General features: G+C 42.8%; 1 protein-coding gene across 1 annotated transcript in view; it reads right to left on the reverse strand.

Moving 5' to 3' along the window:
• ANKK1 (ankyrin repeat and kinase domain containing 1) overlaps nt 1-25,360 on the reverse strand; it is a 104,711-nt gene extending 79,351 nt beyond the window's left edge. Inside the window, 1 exon segment of the mRNA XM_083161560.1 lies at nt 25,173-25,360. Coding sequence (XP_083017686.1) covers nt 25,173-25,360 — 188 coding nt within the window.
• Between the last annotated feature and the right edge of the window lie 421 nt (nt 25,361-25,781).

The raw sequence follows: 25,781 nt of genomic DNA on the forward strand, positions 1-25,781 counted from the left end.
ACATTCATGTCAATCAAAAGCTTAGGCATTTAATCAGCCTACAGTAAATATTAAATCCTATAAGAAATACTTCACTTTTGCCATAGCAAATATTACACTGGTGCGTTTATAGGATGCACTTACATTCTCTGTGGATAATAGGGCAGATTATTCACTCGGCTGAAATGTCATAGCTTCCCATGGGGCAGACTTACTCAGAGACATGGCAGCATGCAATAAACAGCTTAGGAATGACTTTCTGAATAAACATCCGTGGAAGAGTAAGTAATACAATACAGCTTTTTCATTGCATTGCGTTGGAATTCAGCATTGTACAGCAAAGTTCTTGGTTTCCTTTATTATTGTTAATATTTAACAGTGCCATCATCTTACACCACACTTACCATAGAATATTCGATTACATGGACTCTCTTCCATTGATATTGGAAACTTAGGGGGTTATTCTGATTCACTCGGAAAGGCACAATCAGTCTCTAATGGACAAAACCGTGTGCACTGCAGGTGGGGCTGATGTAATATGTGCAGAGAGAGTTAGATTTGGGTGGGGGGTGTACTTCAAACTGATATCTATATTGCAGTGTAAAAATAAAGCAGCCAGTATTTACCCTGCACAGAAACAATAAAAAACCCAAATCTAATTCTCTCTGCACATGTTACATCAGCCCCACCTGCAGTGCACATGGTTTTGTCTATTGGAGAGTGAATAACCCCCTTAATTTGTCTGTCACTCACACGGATCCATTTTGTCAACTGACAGATAACTTTAAAAGCCATTATGTTAGATGACATAAGAAGAACCAGAGAATGAAAGATCGTACAAATCCAAACTAATAGTCAACTGGTTAATACTGAAACCATTGTATTAAGGCAATTAGGTATAAGTAAGTAAGTACATTTTATTTATATAGCAAGCTTTCTCCAAAAGGACTTAAGGCGCTTGTAATTCTAATTGCCTACAATGGTACCACCTTGCTGGCTTTGTTAAACATGACTTTGCGGTTGCCTTGGAAATTGTGCCACATCATGCCTATACCTGGCTTGATTAATTATTTTGCTGTTGTGAGCATTCCATTGATTAGTAAATCAGCATGACCTGTATTTTATTCACAAACTCTTTTTTTTTTTGCACTTCTAGCACAAACACTCCCCAGCTGATCATAACACTGGTTTAAGTTCATCAACTAATATTTCTAGAACTCATTCAGTTTATCAACCACCATAGATAACGATTCCGCAATCCAATAGTTACAGGTTGAGTATCCCTTATCCGAATATCCGTTATCCAAATTATTCCGAAAACCATACACTCCAGAAAGTGACAAAAAAAATCTTTTTGCTAAAAACTTACTGGGGACATCTGTAACAGCCCTACTGATGACATGATATGTAACTGGCACTATATATGTACAAGACAATGATTGTTTGGCATTCAAATTCAATATCTGAGATAGTACACAAACTTTGTTTCATGTTTTGAAACCTTGTTTTTTGAACAAATAAAATATATGTGTGTGAATTTTATGTGGTTAATGTGTTTATACATCATAAATGCAAGATACTTCAAAATACATAATACGGTACTTGTTTCCTATCTGGGCGCCCACGATTTTAATCGCGGGCATCGGGGGTAAAATCGTGGCCATCGCGGGCATCGCGGCCGATAAAAAATCGGGTGCGATGGGCCAGACGCGATGCCCGCGATTTTCCCATAGAGAACAATGTTAAATGCCTCAATTTACCCGCGATGACCGCGATTTACCATAGGAAACAATGTTAAATGGATCAATTTCCCCAAATTATCATAGGGAACAATGGGAAATGTGGCAAAAACACCCCTGAACATAAAAATGTCCCCCCAAAAGTAGTTGACGCCACCCCGCCATCAACGTGAACCCGAAGCGTGGCGAGCGCAGCGAGCCCGCGAGGGGCGGTGGTACGCGTCCTCCGACCTTTTCATGCCCTACTATCCACTAGGGCGTGGAGTGAGAATAGAATAGTGTGGCGAGCGCAGCGAGCCACCGAGCCCGAAGCGTGGCGAGCGCAGCGAGCCCCGCGAGGGGACGCGGATACCTTCACAGGTAAACGCGTCTCTTCGCGGGCTTGACACCTGGGAAGCCCGCGAGGGGACGCGTATAACTGTGAAGGTATCCGCGTCCCCTCGCGGGGCTCGCTGCGCTCGCCACGCTTCGGGCTCGGTGGCTCGCTGCGCTCGCCACACTATTCTATTCTCACTCCACGCCCTAGTGGATAGTAGGGCATGAAAAGGTCGGAGGACGCGTACCGCCGCCCCTCGCGGGCTCGCTGCGCTCGCCACGCTTCGGGTTCACGTTGATGGCGGGGTGGCGTCAACTACTTTTGGGGGGACATTTTTATGTTCAGGGGTGTTTTTGCCACATTTCCCATTGTTCCCTATGATAATTTGGGGAAATTGATCCATTTAACATTGTTTCCTATGGTAAATCGCGGGTAAATTGAGGCATTTAACATTGTTCTCTATAGGAAAATCGCGGGCATCGCGTCGGTCGCATCGCATGTCATTATAATGACATGCGATGTACCCGCGATGCCCGCGATGGGCGCCCAGATAGGAAACAAGTACCCATAATTGAGATATTAAAATATTCCAAAATACGGAATAATCCGTTATCCACAATTCTCCTGGTCCTGAGCATTTTGGATACGGGATACTTAACCTGTATTATATGGACACCATCTCCTTTTTCTTCTTATCAACCACTCTTTGTAGAAGCCCAATTCCAAAAGCCATAGGGGCAATTTAAAGTTTTATCGGTTTTACTAATTTTCAAGCACAGGAAGTTACTGTATGCAAAACAGTTACAAAAATAAGCAAACAATATAAACAAACATAAGAAAAATATATAAAATTGGATAATACCTACATCAGCTGATCTGACATATAACAGATAGTTCCAAAGCTGATTCTTTATGAAATATGACCTTCCTAAAACAAAACTCTAATTATTTTTAATACTTTATCTGGAAATGTTCTTAGAATTGCTAATCAGATGACATACAGTAATTGAGAAATACTTTTTTTACATTTTATATTAAGTTTGGTATTATCACTTTTTGCACCGAAATAGCTTCCAAAATTTAGTGATGTCTATCAGAGACAAGAACATTTTCGGATCACAAGTGAACAAAGACCAGATTCCTTCCACAAACGAATCAGAAAACAAGGCAGGATATAATTTTTTTCACAGAAATCTCAGATGCTGCATGTATTATATCATATGCAAACCTCCCCTTCCTGGTCTTAGTTGACGTTCTTTACTAGAAAGCTTGTAAAGAGTATAATAGTTGTGGATTCTGTGTTGTAAAAATGGGTTACACAGATGGTTTGATAGTGGTGAAGAGGGTCAAAGCAATTGACATTACCTAACTACAGCACACTAGAAAATCCTTTTGGTTTTATGTTACCTTACTGCAGAGCACTGAAAAAATCCTTTTGGTTTAAAGCTAATGTAAAACTTTTTGTATCTCAAAAAAGTCCCATTGAATTCTGGGAGGAAAAAAACTATTTGTAGCCACAGAATAAATGAACTGTGGTGTAGCTTGGCTGTCCAAAGAGTGCTTAGCACAAATGGAAACAATTAGAGGGATTTTCATAGGAGACTTCTTCCAAAATTGATGGAAAACTGGTGTTCATCAAAATAAAAAAAAAGATTGACACTAACATTGTCATTGTCAATTTGAAACCGAATCTGCAAACCTGCATACCAGTGGGATTCAACTGATATTGTTTTGTAATTATATTGTTGCTGCTCAACACTGAGTCAAATATGAACTGTTTAAATGTTAGCCTAATTAGTTCATTTAGTCCAATAAGCAATGCTAACAAACTAATAGTTTTAATTAATGGGAGCCCAAGCAATCCAAGCACTTCAGGCACTAAAGTGGTATTTGCTATCAGTGAAGTGCTTGGTTTGTTAAACTGTGCATCTCCTTTGAAATATACAAAATAAAGGTAGGTGCGATGGCCCAAGGATAACTAATTTATTTGACATTAATAATTTTGTTTGTTACTTCATTTTTTAAATGAAAATTCTGCTGCAGCTATCATTCTGTCTTTTTTTGACCAATTTCATTGAAAGACATTTCCATTGAACCCGGATGAAAGATGTTGGCAAAAGATATTGACGACAGACAAAGGATGAAAGATCTAGCTACAGTTTATAGGCTCTTTTTGAAAGATATCCAAATTGAGCTGCATGCACAGTTGACGAACAATCTTGATGAACAACTGACGAGTATGCGCATCATCATTCGTTGTTCTTCGCAAACTCACTGAAAGATATTTTGACCAATTTCATTTATAATGGCTGACATGAATGAAATTGGTGAAAAAAGTTGGGCAAAAAAAATTGTACAGTGTGAATGCACCTTTACATGTTGTCAATCATTGTTCTTCCTGAAAAAGACCCTTCTCTCTATTCCAGCTATCGTACCATTTCCCTGATCAATTTTGATCTCAAGGTGTTCACTAAGATTTTGGCCACCAGATTGAATCTGGATCAGGTAGGTTTTATCTCTCAGCACCAGGCCTCTTATAATGTCAGACATACCACAGCTCTGATCTACCCCATTAATGTTGAAAAGACTACTTTGATTGTTTTGTCCTTGGGTGCAGAAAAATGCATTTGATTGCCTATTGTGGACTTTTATGTTTGCTACATTGTCCTCCAAAGGTATCTGTGACAGTTTTATGCAGGCCGTTAAAGTGCTTTATTCTCAGTCATCATCAACTGTTATGACAAATGGTTTGCACTTCTCACATTTTGGTTTGGGAAATGGGATAAGGCAGGAGTGCCCCCTCTCCCCACTTCTTTTGCTCTTTGTGTTGAGCCACTGGCAGCTAGAATTAGAGCTTATCCAGACATCATGACAATCAAATAAGGGAAGACTCATTATAAAGTATCTCTTTTTGCAGATGATATTCATCTCACTTTGTCCAACCCCTTGGTGTCTCTTCCTAATCTTCAGTTGGAGTTTCAGAAGCCTGGCTCCTTCTCAGGTTACAAAATCAATAGCTCTAAGTCTGAAGCATTCCCTCGCAACTATTCCCCACACTTACAGCCTCTTTACATGGTGCCCTGGTCTCCCGGTGCATCACTCTTATTATCACCATTCTGACCCTGGGTGTAAGAGGTTGGTGGACCTTAAAAATGCTATGCTTTAGGTAGGAAGAGGAGATAGGATTGTTTGGTTACCCAGATCTCTTAGACCAGCCTCGGCCTCTGCTATCCCAACTATACGATTTACTCCACAAGTTTGGGATAGACTATGCATATCACAAGATCTGCTCCTGCATCCTTCTCTTGTCTTTATGAATTCATTTAATTTGCTTTGCCAGGCCAGCTTGTTAGTGTATCTTTGTAGTTGGTTCCTGCTTGGTTTTTTGTCGGCATTCTATCTAGACATGCTATATTCTGTAGAACCTAATTCAAATTAGAAATGCCAAACTGTCTCTCGGAAACCATAAGCCAAACCAGCTTGTTGGGTTATGTTCTTCTTTTAAATCAGTAGTCTGCCACTGCTAAGCCTCTGCCTGCATGTCAGATATGCTATTGGTTGTATAGCCTTGCACAATGCATACCATTTCTGCATGAGTCCTTTTATAGATGGTGATAGCATATTGTTTTTAAAGTGTAGCACTTTGCTGATGCTATCCCTCTGCATGTCAGATGTGTTGCTGTAAAACAATTTCCAATTATTTTATTATCTCCTGAAATAATTATATATTTAAATCAGTATCTTTCTAATGCATCTTCTTTCTAAATTGTGCAATGAACCACTCCTATCCCTCTGCAAGTCAAATGTATTGCTCTATAACACTATCTAACCAAATAAGTTTGTATTCTAATAAGTATTTAAATCAATAAAGTACTTCATTGAAGTGGATCTTTATGAACAAAAAAATAATAATGTGAAAGACACCCAACATTTTGAAAAATTATTTCATTTATGGGCTTTAGCCAGATTGGTGTATATGATCTTTTAATGCCTGGATCCTGTAGTTTATGACGTTGGTAAGATGTTATGGATGATGTTCAGTGCCATAGTTTTTGGTTGCATATAGATCACGGGTGTCAAACACAAGTCCCGTGGGCCAAATCCGGCCCGTCAGACCTCGTCATGTGGCCCGTGCGAGGAGATAGCACGCAGGTTCAGTGTGTCTACAACAGGAGTGCTGCGGTCCACGTCCGCGGCCGCCTTACCTGTTCCTCCACTGTCGGCAGCCATGTTCCTGTAGGCACATATGTATGCGGCTACAGAAACATGGCCGCCGGCCTCCACGGCTACGTGGAGGAGGGCCCCGGCCGCCTGTTCCCTCTGATGCCCAGCAGTGACAGACACTGGGTGTGGACGTCATGACAATGATGCCGCCCGCCCATGCGTCTGTAGAGATGTAGGAGCAGGCAGGGAAGCTGGACCGGGAATTGGGGACAGTGTGGCCACAGCAAGCAGTGAAGAAAAGCTGGAAGCCGCAGCAGCTGCAGGACAGACGGAGAAACAGTAAGTGAGGATGAGGATCACACTCACGATAAAAAAAAAATATATATATATCTGCTGTTTCCTGAGGTGTCCCCGTGTATAATAATAATAATAATGCCATGACACCACAGGCTGCTCCTCCTGTATAATCATTTATGTGTCATGGCATTACTTTTATTATATTATACAGGGGGAGCAGTCTGTGATGTCATGGCATTATTATTATACAGGGGGAGCAGCCTGTGGTGTATGGCATTCATTTTATATTATACAGGGGGAGCAGCCTGTGGTGTCATGGCATTATAATTATACAGGGGGACCTACAGATACAACCGGCCCTTTGAGGGTGACCAAACTGCTGATGCGGCCCCCGATGAATTTGAGTTTGACACCCCTGATATAGATAGACTGCTCCTTGTATTATGATCTCTAGTGTACACATGGACAGGAAACCCCTATTTCTATAAATCTAGAACTCCTCTGGCACTCAGTGCCAGGTGATTATAGTCTATGAATTGGAATTGTGTGAACCTACTTTGCCTGTTTGACACTTGCTACTGACTCCTGATTTCTGTTGATTACTCCACCGTCTGCTTTAGTAACTTGAGGAGTCTCTGTGTGTTGACCTTTTATCTGGACTTCTGCTTTGCTCATTTGTGGATTCCCTGTTTACCAAGTTTACCAACTCAACTCTGTTATCTGAACTATTGCATTGCTTACTTAAGGACTTCTTGTGGTTTGAACCAGATGCATTTTCCTGGACTTATATCTTTCCTAATCCTGTGGCTTTGACTCTTACAAATGTATCGATTCTTGTATTTGGACTTGCTATGCCTTTTTGTGATCATCTCCATAGTATACGAGACCAAAATTGCCTAACCATGAAATTCTCCACACTGCCTCTCTGACAGTGAACAACACACATATTTATAGATTCATACTGCTGTTGCACATTACGTAGTATTCACATTCTTTGTCTTTGTCACTGGGTTCAATACAAAGTTAATTATTTATAATTATCCTGGTACTCCGTGTATCTTCTTTACTACAGCAACAACAATTTTACCAGCCAGTGCTCAGGCTGTATAGCAGCGTTGTTCCTTCTATTATATTGCCATGCTATCTGCAATGCTGTGAAACTGTTTTGCAGGTCTTTTACAAAACTGCACTGTCATTGCAATCAGCCAGCCAGTCCGCTGTTGTACGTGCATATTAATGATATTAATAAGTAAAAATTAAAATCACAACAAATTTCCTAATGTCCTATTTTTTACCATGTTTGATGACCATTTTCTAAATCAAAAACCCATCAGAGTAGATTTGCCAGAAATCAACCCAAAACACGAAGATGATTTTATATATTTAGGTAAATTTCAAACAAGATTAGGGAAGCCAGTGTAGATATATAGAGGTAACAAGTAACACACCTACTATTAGAACTGTACTGTACCCCAGCCTTGAGACTTTCCTGGAATATGCATTCCTGGCACACACCATACAGCACACAACTGTTACCCAGAAACATACCCCCACAAAGATATCCTTGGTAGTCTTTTAACAGACAGCATATGTTTCTGTACAGCTCAGCGAGGTACTGTATGAGGAATACAATTTGTGTTGTGCATCTGACAACACAATTGTTGATTGTCTGATTGTTCCAAGCTCTTTTGTAACTATTGCACTCATCTTTATAGACATTTTTTATTGTAGAACTCCTACTGTATCTGATCAAAAACTGTTACAAGAAGTCCCTGACCCAATACTGTGACTGGTAGCTGTCAAATATTTGGCTAGTGCTGAACAGCCCTCCAGTTCACCCCACGTTCCAAGGCAAGGTTATTTTTGAAAAGTGGAGTAAAGCATCGATTGTCACTGAATGTTTTCAAAAGTTTATGTTAGTTTAATTTATATTTATTAGTCACAATGGTACACCCATGAAAGCGGGCATAACCAAATCAATAACTCTATTTAAATGCAGATTAGTTGTTTTTGTATTTCGACCTATAACTAATACTGTATATTGCATTATTAGGACATGGGCATTTCTATAATGGGTGCAATGTATGTGGTGTACATGGGCCCCTGCAGGGCCGGTGCAAGCCCCCGCCCGCCCTAGGCAAACCCCCCCCGCACCCCCCCCCCCTGTGCCACATCGCAGTATCGTCCGCACCCCCCCCCCGGCGGGCAGGGGTTGCGATACTGCGATGCAGCACGGGGGGGGGGGTGTGCAGGCGATACTGCCGCACTGAAATCCCCCCAGTGGGGAGCGGGTGGCGTTAATTAACGGGTGGGATGGGGGTCAGGGAGGGGAGAGGGAGGAGGATTACATACTCACCTGCTCCCCGCTCCCTGCTTTCAGGTACCTCTCTATGGTACCTCGGTGGCTCAGTACCACCCTCCAGTGGCCGGCGCCCTAGGCAAATGCATAGTCCTGCCTAGTGGTGGCGTTGGCCCTGGGCCCCTGATCCCAGAGGGTCCCACACCTCACACACTGCACCCATATTTTAATACTCACCTCTCTGCAGTCCCACGCCGATTGTTGCAATCATGGTTAAAATCACCGCCAAAACAGCCGCTGCACATGTGCAGAGCTTAATTTTGTCTCCAGAACATGACGGGCGCCATATTTCCAGAGACATGTGCATGCACAGTAAACTCTAGCTCAATGCCAGAGTCTATGTAACAACGGAGAGGAGGGGGCCCACTCAGAGCCTGCATATAGGTCCCCTCCTCTGTTAATGCGTCCCTGTTTTAGGATAATTGGTCCCTAGATGCTAACTACAATATTTGTTATTAGGAAGGAATGTCTTTCTCACAGTAAGAATAATTGAAAACTGCCACCCTTACATGTATTCCTGTGGTTCCCAAAGTATGCAGTACCAGTCTTATTGTATCTAGGTCTCCCTAGAATGGATGATTGTACTTTGAACAAAGGTAAAAGAAGAGTTACTTATTTGAGTTATTGGGCAGTATTCCATGCTCTTTTGCGAGCTGTGATGGTGTGCAGTGCTGATTGCTGACCCCCTGCACATGCCATTTCCACCTCGCTGGGTTTTTACATGGGCTCCCTGCATTGGTAGCGAGCCTCGCCATTTGGGTGAATCCTCATCGTCCTTTGAAAGCAAGGATTCCCCCAAAACATTGAATAGGGTGAGCGGCTGGCACGGGGTTAAACGTTGAGAGTGGCTTGTTTTTTGGCAATCCTCATTGTCCTCCTTACAGGATTGAGTGCACTGGGTAGGACTTTATGCAAACAAGGGTGAAATGGCATGGGAACTGTAGCTCTAAGCAAACACAGTGGCATAATTATGGAGAGTGCAGGGGGTGCAACTGCTATGGAGCCTGAGGCTTGGGAGGGCACAAGGGCCCAGCAGGCAATCCCCTGCACACTTTTGGATTAATATACTTTGTTTTTCATTGATAATACAGCACCAACCGAGGTCATGGCTGGCAGGGAAGGAGCCAGAATACATACATGATCGGCGCTCGGCAGTACCGCAGCTGCCTTCTCTGTTTTCTATTTGCCGGGGCTTGCTGGCAGTCAGCCCTGCACACTGCAGTCCCGACAGTCTCCTCCTCCTCTCATGGTGCTGCAGAACCTGTGGTGTGTAACCCGGTGGAAGAAGAAGCTGGCATCGGGGAAGCTGCCTGTGATCAACCACATCAACAAGTAAAGGCAGGCAGGCGGTGGGGAGTGCCGGGGTAGGCACATGCGCGAGTCAGAAGCACAGGCGCATTGCTTCCCTTGCCTGCTGAGGCCCCCCTGCTTGTGTATGCTGAGCATTCCCCCCTCTTGCTGCCCAGATGATACCTCCACTTCCCCCACATGTTACAGCCTGCCCCCTCCACTGCTCTCCAGAATGTGTCTGCAGAGCCTGACCTCCCTCCTTGCTGAACTGCTGATGCCCATCCCCATGTTCCTGCCCCTCTGCTCTCCAGCTGTGGCTGAAGAACCTGCCTCCCCCTTGCTGTCCTGCTGACCCCCGCATGTCACAGCCTGCCCATACTCCTCAGCGTGTGCCAGCAGAGCCTGACTTCCCCTTGCTGCCCTGCTGATGACCCCACATATGTCCTGCATATGCCCGCCTCTCCCTTGTTCTCTGCTGCATTTGCAAGATGCCCTCTGCCTGCAAGTGGTATCTCTCTGACAGTGTGTGCATCTCTCTCGCTCTGACACGCTCTCATTTTCTCTCCGGCTCTCTCTGACACTGTCTCTCCCTGACTCTCTCTCCCTGACCCTTCCTCTCTGACAATCTCTCTAATCCAGACTACATTGTTTTCTCTGTGACTCTCTCTCCAGCTTTCTCCTTCTCTAACTCCATGACACTTCCTCTCTAACAGTCTCTCACTTCCTGCCACTCTCTCTCTCTCCATGGGGGGGGGGCTTTCAATATTTGCTATGGGGCCCGCCAAGTTCTAGTTACGCCCCTGACTGTACAACTAACAATTATAGGAGTTTACCTCTGTGTATCATTGTCTTTTTGCGGTTGTTCTATGTAACTTTGTAACGGAATATAAGACTATACTTAATATAATGTAAATCATCCAGCAGGTCACATTCTGCATAAGAGATGCTTTTCAGATAGCAGCCATTGTTTCACTAGGGTTAAGATACTTCACTGAGTCATGATCAATACTCTTATAAAGATATCCCTATTTTTATTCTAAAACCACAAATACTAAGAATTATGTTCTCTCAGTTAAGTAAAAACATATTAAACACTATATAAAGATTTAATTGTGCATTATAAAAGGGTGCTTTATGATCCTATAAAGAGAATTTTAATTATATGCAAGTCAATTATTATATTGTTACAAGTCCAGGTCAAAAGTAAAGCTGTTTGAATAACTAATTGTTGCTGCCTACACAAAGTGCAATTTTATTGAACGAACATATAAGAAAATAAAGAGTCTCATTAACCAATGTTGTAGGAACTTGTGGCATAATGGAGACACACAAACGCACTTACATTATACGCTGCATATCTAAACAAAGTTGGTACCTACTGGCGTCCCTTCAAATCAAGTATCATTTATATATATTTTTATTATTAATATATATAAAACACATATAATGCGCAAAATATATAATGAATATAACTGAAACTTAAGTGTTAGGTTACAGCAATCAACCCGGCTGCTTTATTCTCTGCCCCAAAGGGCAATCCTGAATTGTACAGGTGATTTTTCTATAACAACAATAAGAACAAGCGCTTCATAGTGCAAAGTATTTGTTAAAAAGTTTTATTCTTGGACACACACACTTGGGAAAAGAATAATGTAGCACAGATGGCGGTATAAAAAAACGTGAATGTAACAGCATAAGACTTGTGGGTACTTGTGTACTTTCACGGCTCCCATCGCATGCCATCGCATGCCATATATAGTGGCATGCGATGGCATGCGATTGGATGCGATTTTTGCAGTTTTAATCAATTTTTTTTTACAAAATCGATCGCATCGCATGCGTTTTTTTTTTTACCAGAAAAGCATCCAAATGCATTGAAATTAGTATCAAACATGTTCAATGGCCCCCAAATGTCATTTTTGAGGCTGTACCACCCCCACCATCAACGCGAACCCGAAGCGTGGCGAGCACAGCGAGCCCGCGAGGGGCGGCGGTACGCGTCCTACGACCTTTTCATACCCCCACTATCCACGTCGGCGTGGAGTTGAGAATAGAAAGTGTGGCGAGGGGACGCGGACACCTGTGAAGCCGCGAGGGGACGCGGATACCTGTGAAGGTATTCGTGTCCCCTCGCTGGGCTCGCTTCGCTCGACACGCTTCGGGCTCGGTGGCTCGCTGCGCTCGCCACACTTTCTGTTCTCAACTCCACGCCGACGTGGATAGTGGGGGTATGAAAATGTCGTAGAACGCGTACCGCCGCCCCTAGCGGGCTCGCTGCGCTCGCCACGCTTCGGGTTCGCGTTGATAGTGGGGGTGGTACAGCCTCAAAAATGACATTTGGGGGCCATTGAACATGTTTGATACTAATTTCAATGCATTTGGATGCTTTTCTGTAAAAAATCGCATGCAATGCGATTTTTTCCTGTGCGATGCCCATCGTGGGAGCCGTGATACTCCACAAGTACCGACTTGTGCTACCCGCACATACAAGCAAGAGCCAATGTCACTTGCTCACACGGCAAATCCTTTGGTCAGAGACAACGCCATTTTATATATTTTATATAAGCTCTGTGGCACTTCATAATGTCTAATGTCAGAGTGGCAGATCAATGTAAACTCCCCAAAATAGTTTGGTATGATGAGAAGTGTATGTTATGTGGCGGAAGAGATCAGCTGTTGACATTAATTGCCCTTCGGCAATCACTATATAGAGGCGAGGGACAGACGCTAGGCCAGCCCTCTGATAAAGTCTATGATGAAATGCGTAGGGACGTGGCCTAGCATCGTAAGGAAATGATTTTTCGTGTGTGCAAGTGACACCAGCTCCTCCCTGTTTGTGTGCATGTAGCACAAATATTATGCTGTTACATTCACGTTTTTTTTATACCGCCATCTGTGGTATGTTATTTTTTTTCCAAGTGTGTGTGTCAAAGAATAAAACTTTTTAACAGATACTTTGCACTATAATGTGCTTGTTCTCATTGTTGTTATAGAAAAATCACCAGTGGGATTCAGGATTTCCCTTTGTGGCAGAGGTTTTTCGTGAGCATTCAAAATAATCTACAGGACCAAGTAGCAGCAATAACATTGTTTACTTAATATCACATTAAAAGTACCACATAATACATTAGAATGATAACATATACAGTATTTAAACACCTTTTTCCCCTAGGGTGTGAACCTTGTCCTAGTTCACTGTGCAGCCTGATATTTCAATTGAAGACCTGTCATTTCTAAATCCTTCCTTCAGTTTGATAGTGGTCCCAGAACATTGGCACACTGACATGTAGGATGCCTGAACATTAGCACATTGGCACGTAGTACACCAGAAGATTGGTACACTGACATGTAGGATACTAGAACATTGGCACACTGACACGTAGGGTACCAGAACATTAGCACACTGACACATAGGACCCCAGAACATTAGCACACCGACATGTAGGATACCAGAACATTGGCACAATGGCACATAGGACACTAGAACATTGGCACACTGACACTTAGGATGCTAGAACACTGGCACACTGACACATATGATCCCAGAACATTAGCTCACTGACATGTAGGATCCAAGAACATTGGCACACTGGCACATAGGACACCTGAATATTGGCACACCGACATGTAGAATACCAGAACATTTGCACACTGACACATAGGATCCCAGAACATTGGCACACTGACATGTAGGATCACAGAACATTGGCACCTTGGCACGTAGGATACCAGAACATTAGCACACTGACACATAGGATACCAGAACATTGGCACACTGACACATAGGATACCAGAATATTGGCATACTGGGACGTAGGATACTAGAACATTGGTGCACTAACACATAGGATACCAGAACATTGGCATACTGGGACGTAGGATACTAGAACATTGGCACACTGGGACGTAGGATACTAGAACATTGGCACACCCACATGTTGGATGCCAGAACATTGGCACACTGACACATAGGATACCAGAACATTGGCACACTGACATGTAGGATACCAGAACATTGGCACACTGGCTTGTAGGAAACCAGAAAATTGGCACACTGACATGTAGGATACCAGAACATTGGCACACTGACACATAGGATTCCAGAAGATTGTCACACAGACACATAGGATCCCAGAACATTGGCGTACTGTCATGCAGGAAACCAGAACATTGGCACACTGACCCGTAGGATACCAGAACATTGGCACACTGACCCGTAGGATACCAGAACATTGGCACACTGACCCGTAGGATACCAGAACATTGGCACACTGACCCGTAGGATACCAGAACATTGGCACACTGACCCGTAGGATACCATAACATTGGCACACTGACACGTAGGGTACCAGAACATTGGCACACTGACACATAGGACCCCAGAACTTTGGCACACTGACATGTAGGATACCATAACATTGGCACACTGACACGTAGGACACGTAGGACACCAGAACATTGGCACACTGGCACATAGGACCCCAGAACTATGGCACACGGATACGCAGGATCCCAGAACATTGGCACACTGCTGACACATACAGTAGAGGTAAATTTACTAAGATGGGAGTTCTATTGAAGATGGGAATCAGATTCTATCTATTATCTTCTAGAATGTGCTAAATTATTAATAAGTAGAATTTGATTTGTTTCTGTGAACAACATCCCATCTTCAATAGAACTCCCATTGTAGTAAATTTACCCCGTAGGATCTCAAAACATTGGCACACTGATAGGTACTGTAGGATCCCAGAACATTGGCACACTGATAAAATAAATCTACAGAAAATTGTAAGTTATCAAGGCACAATTAGACAAGTGCCTCATATATGCAATATGTGGTCATGAATCATCTCAGTGATGTCATTGTGAAATGCAATCTTATAAAAAGTTACTCCGCCTTCTTAATGACTGTACAGTATCTGCATTGTGATTACACTAATGTTTCATTGGGTGCTATGTATTGCTGGGTGCTAATATAGTTTATTTTTAATTATGAATCATCATTTTTCATCACATTAAATAAGATTTCCTAATCCTTTCACTAGTCAGCTAAGCCTTACAATAATATATCACCTATGACTGTTAACATTACTGCAACAAATTGTAACACTTTCCAAAAGACATCAGTTGCAGTGTCCCTCATTAATGCAATTTACACACTTTACTGCCATATCTACTGCATATATATATATATATATATATATATATATATATATATATATATATATATATATATATATATATATATAGTCCAAAACGACCGGCACTCTGCTGTACAGTTAACAGCGGTTCTGGTGCTCATCCAAATATTCAATGTATAAGTCCGACGGCGGATGTCACTCAGATAATAAGAAATGAAACAGACAACTGTCTTTAAAGCCAACGTTTCAGGGCTGTGGCCCTTTTATCAAGACTTGTCAAAAGTCTTGATAAAAGGGCCACAGCCCTGAAACGTTGGCTTTAAAGACAGTTGTCTGTTTCATTTCTTATTATCTGAGTGACATCCGCCGTCGGACTTATATATATATATATATATATATATATATATATATATATATATATATATATATATATATATATATATCGGAGGTGAAAAAAGGGCACTCACCATATTAAAAGCAATTTTAGGTTTTATTCCATGAAAATAGAAAAAGTTGACATACCATCGACGTAACATGACGTTTCGGTCTTACAAAAGACCATCATCAGGATTTGATACAGCTTGAGTTTACAACAACCGTCATGGTACGTCACGTTACGTCGATGGTATGTCAGCTTTTTCTATTTTCATGGAATAAAACCTAAAATTGCTTTTAATATGGTGAGTGCCCTTTTTTCACCTCCGATATACTTTGATGTTTAGGCATCTGTAGGAGCACCCCCCTCATTGAGATGGTCAACTTCAGTGCGGACTCTGCCGAAATATATATATATATATATATGTTTTTTTTTTTTAATAGATTTTTTACACGACTTCGAGTGCCGCCTCGTTCTTCCCCGTATATATATATATATATATATATATATATATATATATATATATATATATATATATATATATATATACAACAATGAGGCCGGCACTCAGGTCTGAAAGTGGATGCCACAGTAGCTTGCTCCGGTGCCCTCTTTCAAAAGGGGTGTCCTTAGGTAGTATACTGCAACAAATAAGTGGCACTCGGAGGCTTGTTTAATGGTGAAGAAACAGGAATATTTATTCCTAGTGCAGGGAAAACGTTTCGGAGCACGGAGGCCCCGTCGTCAGTTCAGGTAATGCACAGTGAAAAAACATATACAGTGTGTTATATAGGAGACTTACCCGTCCCCGGAGCGTCCCGTTCGTGTCCTCCTCCTGTGGCTTCCGGGTTGGCGCCGTCTCTGTGACGTCACTGGCGCAGGTTCGATGGTCCATCGCGACCATCGAACCTGCGCCAGTGACGTCACAGAGACGGCGCCAGCCCAGAAGCCACAGGAGGAGGACACGAACGGGACGCTCCGGGGGCGGGTAAGTCTCCTATATAACACACTGTATATGTTTTTTCACTGTGCATTACCTGAACTGACGACGGGGCCTCCGTGCTCCGAAACGTTTTCCCTGCACTAGGAATAAATATTCCTGTTTCTTCACCATTGAACAAGCCTCAGAGTGCCACTTATTTATTGCAGTATATATATACTTCCCTGTCTTCCCTGTCGCACTGTTACTCTGCACTGCTGTTGTCTTGACAAAGGCCGGTCTACGGCCGAAACGTCGACTAGGACTACGGTCCACTACTTCATTTGGTGATGTATTAAATTACTATTTTTCACAAATCGTTTGGTGAGTGCCCTGATTGGACCCCAAGGGGCCCGTCATATATTATATATATATATATATATATATATATATATATATATATATAAATAAATCGATGTGTGTATGTTCCCTATGGACTCCAAAATGGCCTGACCGATTTTGATGAAATTTTCAGGCAATCTTCAGATTAGCCCAGCTGGTGATCCTGTGAAGCTTGGTAGCGAGCAGATCAACAGAATTTTTTTTGAGGGGGGTTTAGCAATTAATTGATTGCGCCACTAATGAGATTTCGTTCCCGCCGAACTTCTGAATATTCAAGCCGTTGTCAACAACGTATTCTCAAATCTAAAAACCAACTACAAAAATCCGGATTGGCTGTGTGAACGTGCAATTTTGGGACCGAAAAAATGATGATGTCAACAAGCTCAATGAGCAAATACAAATAGATCGACACAATAATGGACGAAGAACAAGCCGTCAATTATCCAATTGAATTTTTGAATTCATTGGAACCACCCGGAATGCCACAACATTGAAGGTTGGATCACCAGTGATGCTTATTCGCAACTTAAACGCACCAAAGTTGTGCAACGGAACCAGATTGACCATCGGCACTGTACCTAAATATATCTGCTAAAACCTCGTCATCCACCAGAAGTCTTCTGGCTATAGATAATTAGTGCTTCCCGTGCAAAGCTGGGGCGGGTCATTAGTACTTGAATATGGTATAAAACCTTATGTGTATTTCTCAGAGATGAACCGTACTGTTTTATATCGCTTAGCATTGTTATCAATTTTTCTGTTTAAGGGCAGATATGGAACCTTGAAAAGGTTTACAACAATAGCAGAATAGAGTAAGTGGAGTTTGGATATTTGTATTTGCATAGCCTCTACAACACAAGGAAGTAGACTCAGAAAGAATGTATAATCTACAGTAAAAAAAAAAAAAGTTTTTCTTTTTTGCCTTGGTGAAGTCATTGTCAGTGAATTCATCTGGTCACTGTGACTTGACGTTTGATCATACATAGAAAATCTCAGGTCAACTAAAGGGTAACATGATGGTACAATGGTTAGCAAAGGACTTTCTCACCTTTTATTTCAATGTATCATAGAAGTACAATTTCTGAATCTTGAATTTCTAAATCAACATAAAGAAAGTACATATGCAGTACTGTACAGCAGGGGTGGGGAACCTCAGGCCCAGGGGCCACATGCGGCCCCCATAGCCGGTCTGAGTGGCCCTCCCACCCACCTGGCAGCTTTGCAGGGAGTCAAGTACAGGGGAATTCTCGCGAGAGGTCGGTAGTTCTCGCGAGATTCCTCTTAATCAACAGCAGCCGGAGACTGTCAGTCCTATTCAGCGGCAGCCGCCGGAGTGTGGGGCGGATGCAGCAGGACAATTTGTAAGAGACATTTTTACATATGGCCCCCGAAGGATTTTTTCCCCATACAAACGGCCCTTGGCACAAAAAGGTTCCCCACCAGTGCTGTACAGTATAAGAAACACGCTGTTTTAGGCTTATGTCTAATCACTTGGTCCCAAGTGGGGCATATGGTTTTGATTTCAGCATGGTATATGCAACCTGTTGAATAAGACTGTTATTACTATCAATTATAATTTTACTTGTATAATTTATAAAGTGCTTGCAACAGCATATGTCTCTGCGACTCAAGCCTTTCCAACCTTTTGGCTACCAATGTTTCTGAGATTATATCACTATTAGCACTTGTCTCTGAAATCTCCCCTACCTTCTTGTTAATATTTACAAATCCATAACACAATGAACACTAAGAGCCAGATGTATCAAGCTACAAAAAGTGATAAAATGGAGAGTGATAAACAGCCAGCCAATCAGCTCCTACCTGCCATGTTAGAGGCTGGGTTTAAAAAAATGACAGGTAGGAGCTGATTAGCTGGCTGTTTATCACTCTCCATTTTATCTCACTTTTTGAAGCGTGATACATCTGGCCCTATGTAACAAGAATTAAGTAAATCAATAATTTAAATGATATTATTTTCTTTACTTTCCCCTCTTGTCAGCTGTCACTCAGTATGCTTTTATAGTAAAAAAAAAATATCATTAATTATGTCAAGTGATTGCTGCCGTCCTTCCATCAAAATTAAATGTTATTTAACATTTAACTAACCTATATGCTGCCACCTTTTGCCATTTCAAGGTGTATTTTAATTTAATGAACTTCTGTCTTGATTTTTAAAAAAGAATATTTATACTTTTTTTTCCTTCCCATATTATACTTGAATTGACAATCATATTTTAAATTTAAATTTACATTTTGTGGTCTTGTGTGTCAGTTCCGTTTTTCTTAATAAAGTTTTATTATGACTACTGCTAGTAGCAATATCTAACTTATCCTGCCCATGGGTATTTGGGGTGGGATTTAATAGGATGAGAGTTTCAGAAAGTGAGAGATTTGGTAAGAAATCTCCAGTTTTTTAAAGCCGCAATCATTTATAGTGCAAAATCAAACTGGTTTTGCAGTGTAGATGATTGCCGCTTTAAAAAAACTGGAGATTTCTTACCAAATCTCTCACTTTCTGATTCTCTCATCCTATTAAATCTCACCCATGCTCTTTAAATTAAACTTCTTTACATCCAAGTACTGCCCCAACAAAGAGTCTTCTGTTCTCCCCTTCCTTATATATTATTATTATTATTATTATTATTAATATTATTATTATTAAAAAACAATAAAAGAATACTGCATGTGACGCCTCTGTTTGAAAATATCTGTAAACATCCATTAAAGCTGGTCATTAATTCTACCAGCCACTTACTGTACATAAGAATGTATGAACAGTGAAGTGCGAATATCGTTAATAGGTGATAATTGCACTTCTGCGCATGCACTGCGCACACAGCGTGCATTCGCAAAGTCTCAAACTGTTGTCACATTCCAGAAGGATGCGACCACAGTCTTAGTGACGGCACAGTGTGGACAATGCAGGCCTGTCCAGACCGCTTTTAGGACAGTTCACGTGGCTGTGTGACATCACACGCAGCCATAGGCGTGCGCATGGGGGGTGCCAGGGGTGCACAGGCACCTCCTAATGACCCGGTACCCCCCACAGTATTGCACGCACACTGAATTTTCAGCAGCAGCACCAGCGGCGGTCAGGACTGCTGCATGACTTGCCTGCCGCCGTGGGTCTCCAGCCCGCCAAACAGATCATGGCGGCTGGGGACATAAAGGGTGTTGCTGCTGCGTGGATGGTCCTACGGCGCTGCCTCGCTTGGCTCTATAATGTCAGCCCCCCCGGCCCCGCTCTGACCTTTAGACGTCACGGCGCACAGTGCACACACCCGCTGCGTCCCACCTCCCGCCCGTCTGGTCTCCTACCTGCTCTATCCCACCTCCCGCCCGCCTGTTCTCCCACATTCTCCATCTCACCTCTCGCCCGCCTGGTCTCCCACCTTCTCCATACCACCTCCCATCCACCTGGTCTCCCACCTGCTCTGAGTCAGGTCACCTCACCTCCCCGTGACCAGCAAGTTCTGCCTGCAATTGTGCCACACTGAGAAGGAGCCAGCTGCAGGTAGTGTTCATCCTAGGTGGAGGAAGATTACTTTTTAAAAATGAACCCCCTGGGCAACGAACAACTTGGCAGCAAGCATGCAGGTCCCCTTGGCAATAAGCATGTAAGTACCCTCTGCAACAATATTACAGTGGGTGGAATGATGTGTACTGGGCATTACAGTGGGGGTGGCATAATGTTTCATTGGCATTATGGTAGGTGGTATTATGCTTGATGGGCATTAAGGTGTGTGTCAGTATGTGGAATGAGCATTATGGTGTGTGGCATTATGTGAGATGGGATTAATGTGTGATGGGCATTATGGTGTTTGGCATTATGTGAAATGGGCATTACAGTATGTGGCATTATATGGAATGGGCATTACAGTGTAATTTTTTGCAGTGCGCCTTTGGCGCGCACTGTCAAGATTTCTAGTGTATTTAAGGGGTATGATTCATTCTGAAGTGCATATACACAAATAAGTCACCTTGTATTTTGTGTGCATTGATGCCCAATAAGAGTTTCTAGACACGCCCAGAAGGCGGTGATGGACACACCCATGGTGCACCCCCTAAAACAATGGGCTACGCACGCCTATGCACGCAGCCAGTGAGAGATGGCCTTGCATATGCCTTTGCAACCAAGCTACGCAATCAGGGGTCTACCTTAAGATGGCCATACAGTACGTCAAAACATTTATTGTCTGATCTGGCTGGGTGGAACAAAAATCCAATACTGCATGGGAGCAAATGACAGTTGACCATTGGCTTAGAAATGCTGGAAGTCATTCAGATGGTTTTTTTTTTTAAACGTTTTTATTGAAGTTTTGCATATTATAAAAGTACATTTATTGTTCAGCATTTCGTCATGTTGAAACAATTGGCAAATAAAACACAATACCACATGTGTCATTCAGATCTTAATAGATTTTTGTTCCAACCAGCCAGATTAGAAAATAAATCTTTAGATGCATGGCCAGTTTAAGAAATGCAAAGCAATGGCATTTCTGTAATTGCTTTGCATTTCTGAGATTGCTTCACAGGGAGATACTTCACATGAGGGGCCGCCTTGCCCTGTGCCAGGCACGGATTTAGGGGAGGGAGGATGGGGCAGAGGGGAGGAGTAGCTGCTCTCCGGGCTGCCCCCCCCCCCCACGCTAATAGCCGGCTGCTGCTCGTTCCTGCTGCCAGCGTACAGATGGAGCGGGATTCATCTGTCCAGGGGATGGCGATGCCAGCCGCCATCCCCTGCCCCGCGCCATCTGTATGCCGGAAGGGGACGGGCGCGCTCAAGGTCCCCTTCCGACGGTGCTGCCCTCGGTCGCCCGGTGCCCACACCGGGCAACCGCACCCCCCGCCCCCTCCTCGGGTCCCCCCCAGCCCCCTCGAGCGGGAGGCGGACAGTATTGCGTCCGCCTCACCGCCCCGCCGCCCGGATACTGAGACGCACGTGCGTGGGGGACGCACGCACGCCTCAGTCAGATGGAGCGCCGTGTTGCTGGCGATTCATCTGTATGACGCTAAACCCCAGCTCTGCAGGTTGCACTGTGTATTGTGCGAGCCTGGCCACCGGCGCCGGGTGGGGGCATTTGTGCGGGTGTGGGGGTGCTGTGCCACCAGGACAGTTGTATCCCTGGCACCCCCCTGTCGGTGGCCCTGCATATAATGCCCCCCCTCACATAGGGGAAATGGATGTTTTCCATAGGCAGGGTAATGTAATCAATGGTTATTTCCACTGTGGCATCACACTTTTTTGCTCAGTTCCTCACTGTTATGGGCGAGTGGGGCCTCTGTAGTTTGCAGGTAAGTGCAGAGTATGTGCCCCACTCATCCTCCACAGTAACAAGACTGCTTTAACAAGCATTTCTACATTCACTTGAAAATATATCCATCATCAACCCCTCTGCTATGCTTAAAACCTATGTCTTTTATCCATACTCATTAATTAAATGCTAAGAGGCATATTACTAAACTGTGAGTTTACAGAAGTGGAGATGTTGCCCGTAGCAACAATCAGATTCTACTTATTTATTGAGCATCTTCTAGAGGATAATAAGATAATAGCGAGAACCACCACTGTACACCATGCTTACCTACTTTTTTATATTCCTCTCTGGGTGATGTCTGGAGAGGAGATGCTGATGTACAGTTTGGGGGGGGGGGGGGGGGGGAGAGACAGATGCTGATGTCAAGCTCTGCCCCATCCAGCCAAATTACACGATTCATGAGTCTATGGAATGGGGCTAATGTACATAAAAATAGTGATGTTTGCATCATTTTAGGTCTGCCTGTGGCTGAGGGGGTTGCGGGGGGTTTAGGAGGATGTGGGCGACTTGCCCTACTTTCCGGGGGGGGGGGGGGCACACGACTTTCGAGAGCCTTCCGGGAGTTCCATGAGGGTAAGCATGGATGCCGTAACACCCGCACGTTAGTAAATATACTCCTAAACATTCATCTCATTAGGCACACTTGTGATATTCACAAGCCATCCTCCTGATTATCAACATTTTTTATTCTTATACTAAACTGAAGCGACCTACAGTAATTACTCCAAACCTGCATTGCTGCATAACAGGCATTGATAACCCAAAACAGCACTTTCTCGTTTGTAATCTCACTACATCAGTATACACTATGGGCCTTATTCTAGTTCACTCTTTCTGACAAAATCCTTCTTAGATGGACAAAACCATGTGCACTGCAGGGGGGCAGATGTAACATGTGCAGAGAGAATTAGATTTGGTTGAGTTATTTTGTTTCTGTGCAGGGTAAATACTGGCTGCTTTATTTTTACACTGCAATATAGATCTCACTTTGAAGTAAAACCCCACCCAAATCTAACTCTCTCTGCACATGTTATATCTGCCCCACCTGCAGTGCACATGGTTTTGTCCATCTAAGAAGTATTTTGTCAGAAAGAGTGAACTAGATTAAGGCCCTATGTTTGGAGTAAACTTCATTCTTTGATTCTGTGTTTGAATCCAATTTTAGAGTTCTATGGTTTATGATTATGTTATTTAAATTAATAGTATTATTATTATAATTATTATTATCCTTTATTCATATGGCGTACATAAATGAATAAGCGAATGAATAAGCGAAACGGTGAATACAATCGAGGACAGGTACAGGGTACATAAGCATAGCCTCATCAGCAGAGGATACTGGAATTAGTATCAGCGTGGAAGAAAACCACAGGATTTGGTGCCATCAAAGATGGTTCGGTAACAGAAAAAAAAGGACATGATGGAAACGGGTCCTGCTGGTTAGAGCTTACATTCTAAAGGGATAATAATTATTATTACTAATTTCAAGGATCTTAGCATCGGATCAGATGGTTGCAGCCATCATCCCTGTGAATAAGCCTCAGCTTACTCAAATAAGCAACGGAAATGCTCAGCAGTGGCCAGAAGGTCCGGTTCTCAAGATCTTTTTTTTCTAAACTGATCCTGGTCACACCCAGGAGTTAAAGTGAGGGGGAACTGGGGGGAACTGAGTTCCACCACCTCTAATGGTAGGGGGAACTAGTTCCAGCTCCACCACAGCCCTGCACAATAATTCCAACAGCTTTCTTTTCTGGCAGAGCATATGTGATTTCAAGCTGTCACAAGGTACTATTGCTGTGGGCAACATGTGTAAGGGGCTGTACTTTTGTTGGCATTGTGTATAAGAAACGCTATTGTGCTGCATACATGTATACAGAGTACTACTGTGCAGCGTAACATGAAAAAGTGAGTAAGGGGCACTACATGTGGTGTAATGTGAATGAGATTGTGCTACTATGTAAAATAATTTAAATTGGGGGTACAATTGTATGACCACTGTCCCTTCATAAAGAATGGGAGGTAGGGCATAAACTTATAGTTTGCAGGGGGTGCCAAAAACCCTGGCACTGGCCCCAGTTCGCCTAATTGGGGGGGGTGTTTGATGGCAGGAGAAAGGAGTTCCACCACCTCTCCGTGACCACTTTAAGCCCTGGTTACACCCTACTCTGCCCCTTAAATGCTGTAGCATGTCAAATACTGTATGCAGCAACTAAGACGGATCTCACTGAAGGAGACCAGCGCATTCGCCAACATCTAATCGGAGTTGTACACCAACAACAAAATAACTTTTCCTATGTACCTAGTACATGATACTAAGACGCAGGGGTATACGGGCCCCCTTTTCTCTAACGGAAATAGCACAGCGCTGTAGAGTCTGAGCATTAAAGGGCCCAGACTCTAACGTTTATGAGCAAATTTCTGGGAATATAGCGCAATGGACATTTTTCTGGCGATCTACGCAGCTTTCGCCACAGGACACTGGAGGTGTAAGTATTTAAAAAATGGGTACAGTAGGTGTATACTGTAGTTGATTTCAACATTAACCCTTTGAGTGAATTTTTCAAAATAGGTTTGAAAATTGCCAAGCAAACATTTACATTCATCACGATGATCTGTAATATTTACCTTATATAGGAAATATAATCTTTTTTAACACATTTTTTATTTGAATTTATATAACAAATGTGAGCGACGATGACATTTTTTTTGCGTACATTTTGCACATCTCTCACAGAGCTGTTGGCTAACAAAGGGTTAAGCACAGCTAGGTGACAGCGTTGTGGTAAATACAACACAGAGCGCGTAAACAGTTTTGCCTACTTTTGTAAAACGTGTCAAGTTAACGGCAGCCTTTCCCAGGTGACCTTACCTTTCAAGTTCAGGATCCCCATGGAATAAGGTTGAACATTTCACTGCATAAACCGACCACCATTTCTTGTGTCTCACTTTGTAAACTTTACCAAATCCACCTAAAGCTATTGGGGTCCAATCATTCTCAAAATCCTCTTTCGTAAACTGCGTGAGGTTGCCTGTTCTCTCATTGTCTCCACCAGCCATGGCAGTAAGGTGAAATGACTACAGTGACTGCTGTACATGAGACAGAACGCATGTGTTTGCCAGAGTTAAGTATTTCAAGAGCTTTGCTTCCTGTATTGAAAGCTACTACCTGTACTTTAACAGGAGGGTGTTACCTGGAATATACAGTAATGCAATAGAATTCCATTCTGTACTCATATTTGCATATAAGTATCAGTTTCACAATGCTAGGTATGCGGTGAGTGTGAGCCAAGTCAAAACATAAAGCAACCTTGAAAAAGATTCCTTGTGCTTTAATCCCTTCACCATAGTGATATTTTGAAAACACGGCAGAGATAATTTACCATAAGTGGACACTTTCATTAGTGTATTTAAATGAAAAGGGCAAAAAGACACCAACCGTGAAAACCTAAATGATCATTCTTACAGCACGTATAATAGT

The sequence above is a fragment of the Crinia signifera genome, chromosome 19 (genome assembly GCF_055691185.1).
Source record: "Crinia signifera chromosome 19, ASM5569118v1, whole genome shotgun sequence".
In the NCBI taxonomy this organism is placed as follows: Eukaryota; Metazoa; Chordata; class Amphibia; order Anura; family Myobatrachidae; genus Crinia; species Crinia signifera.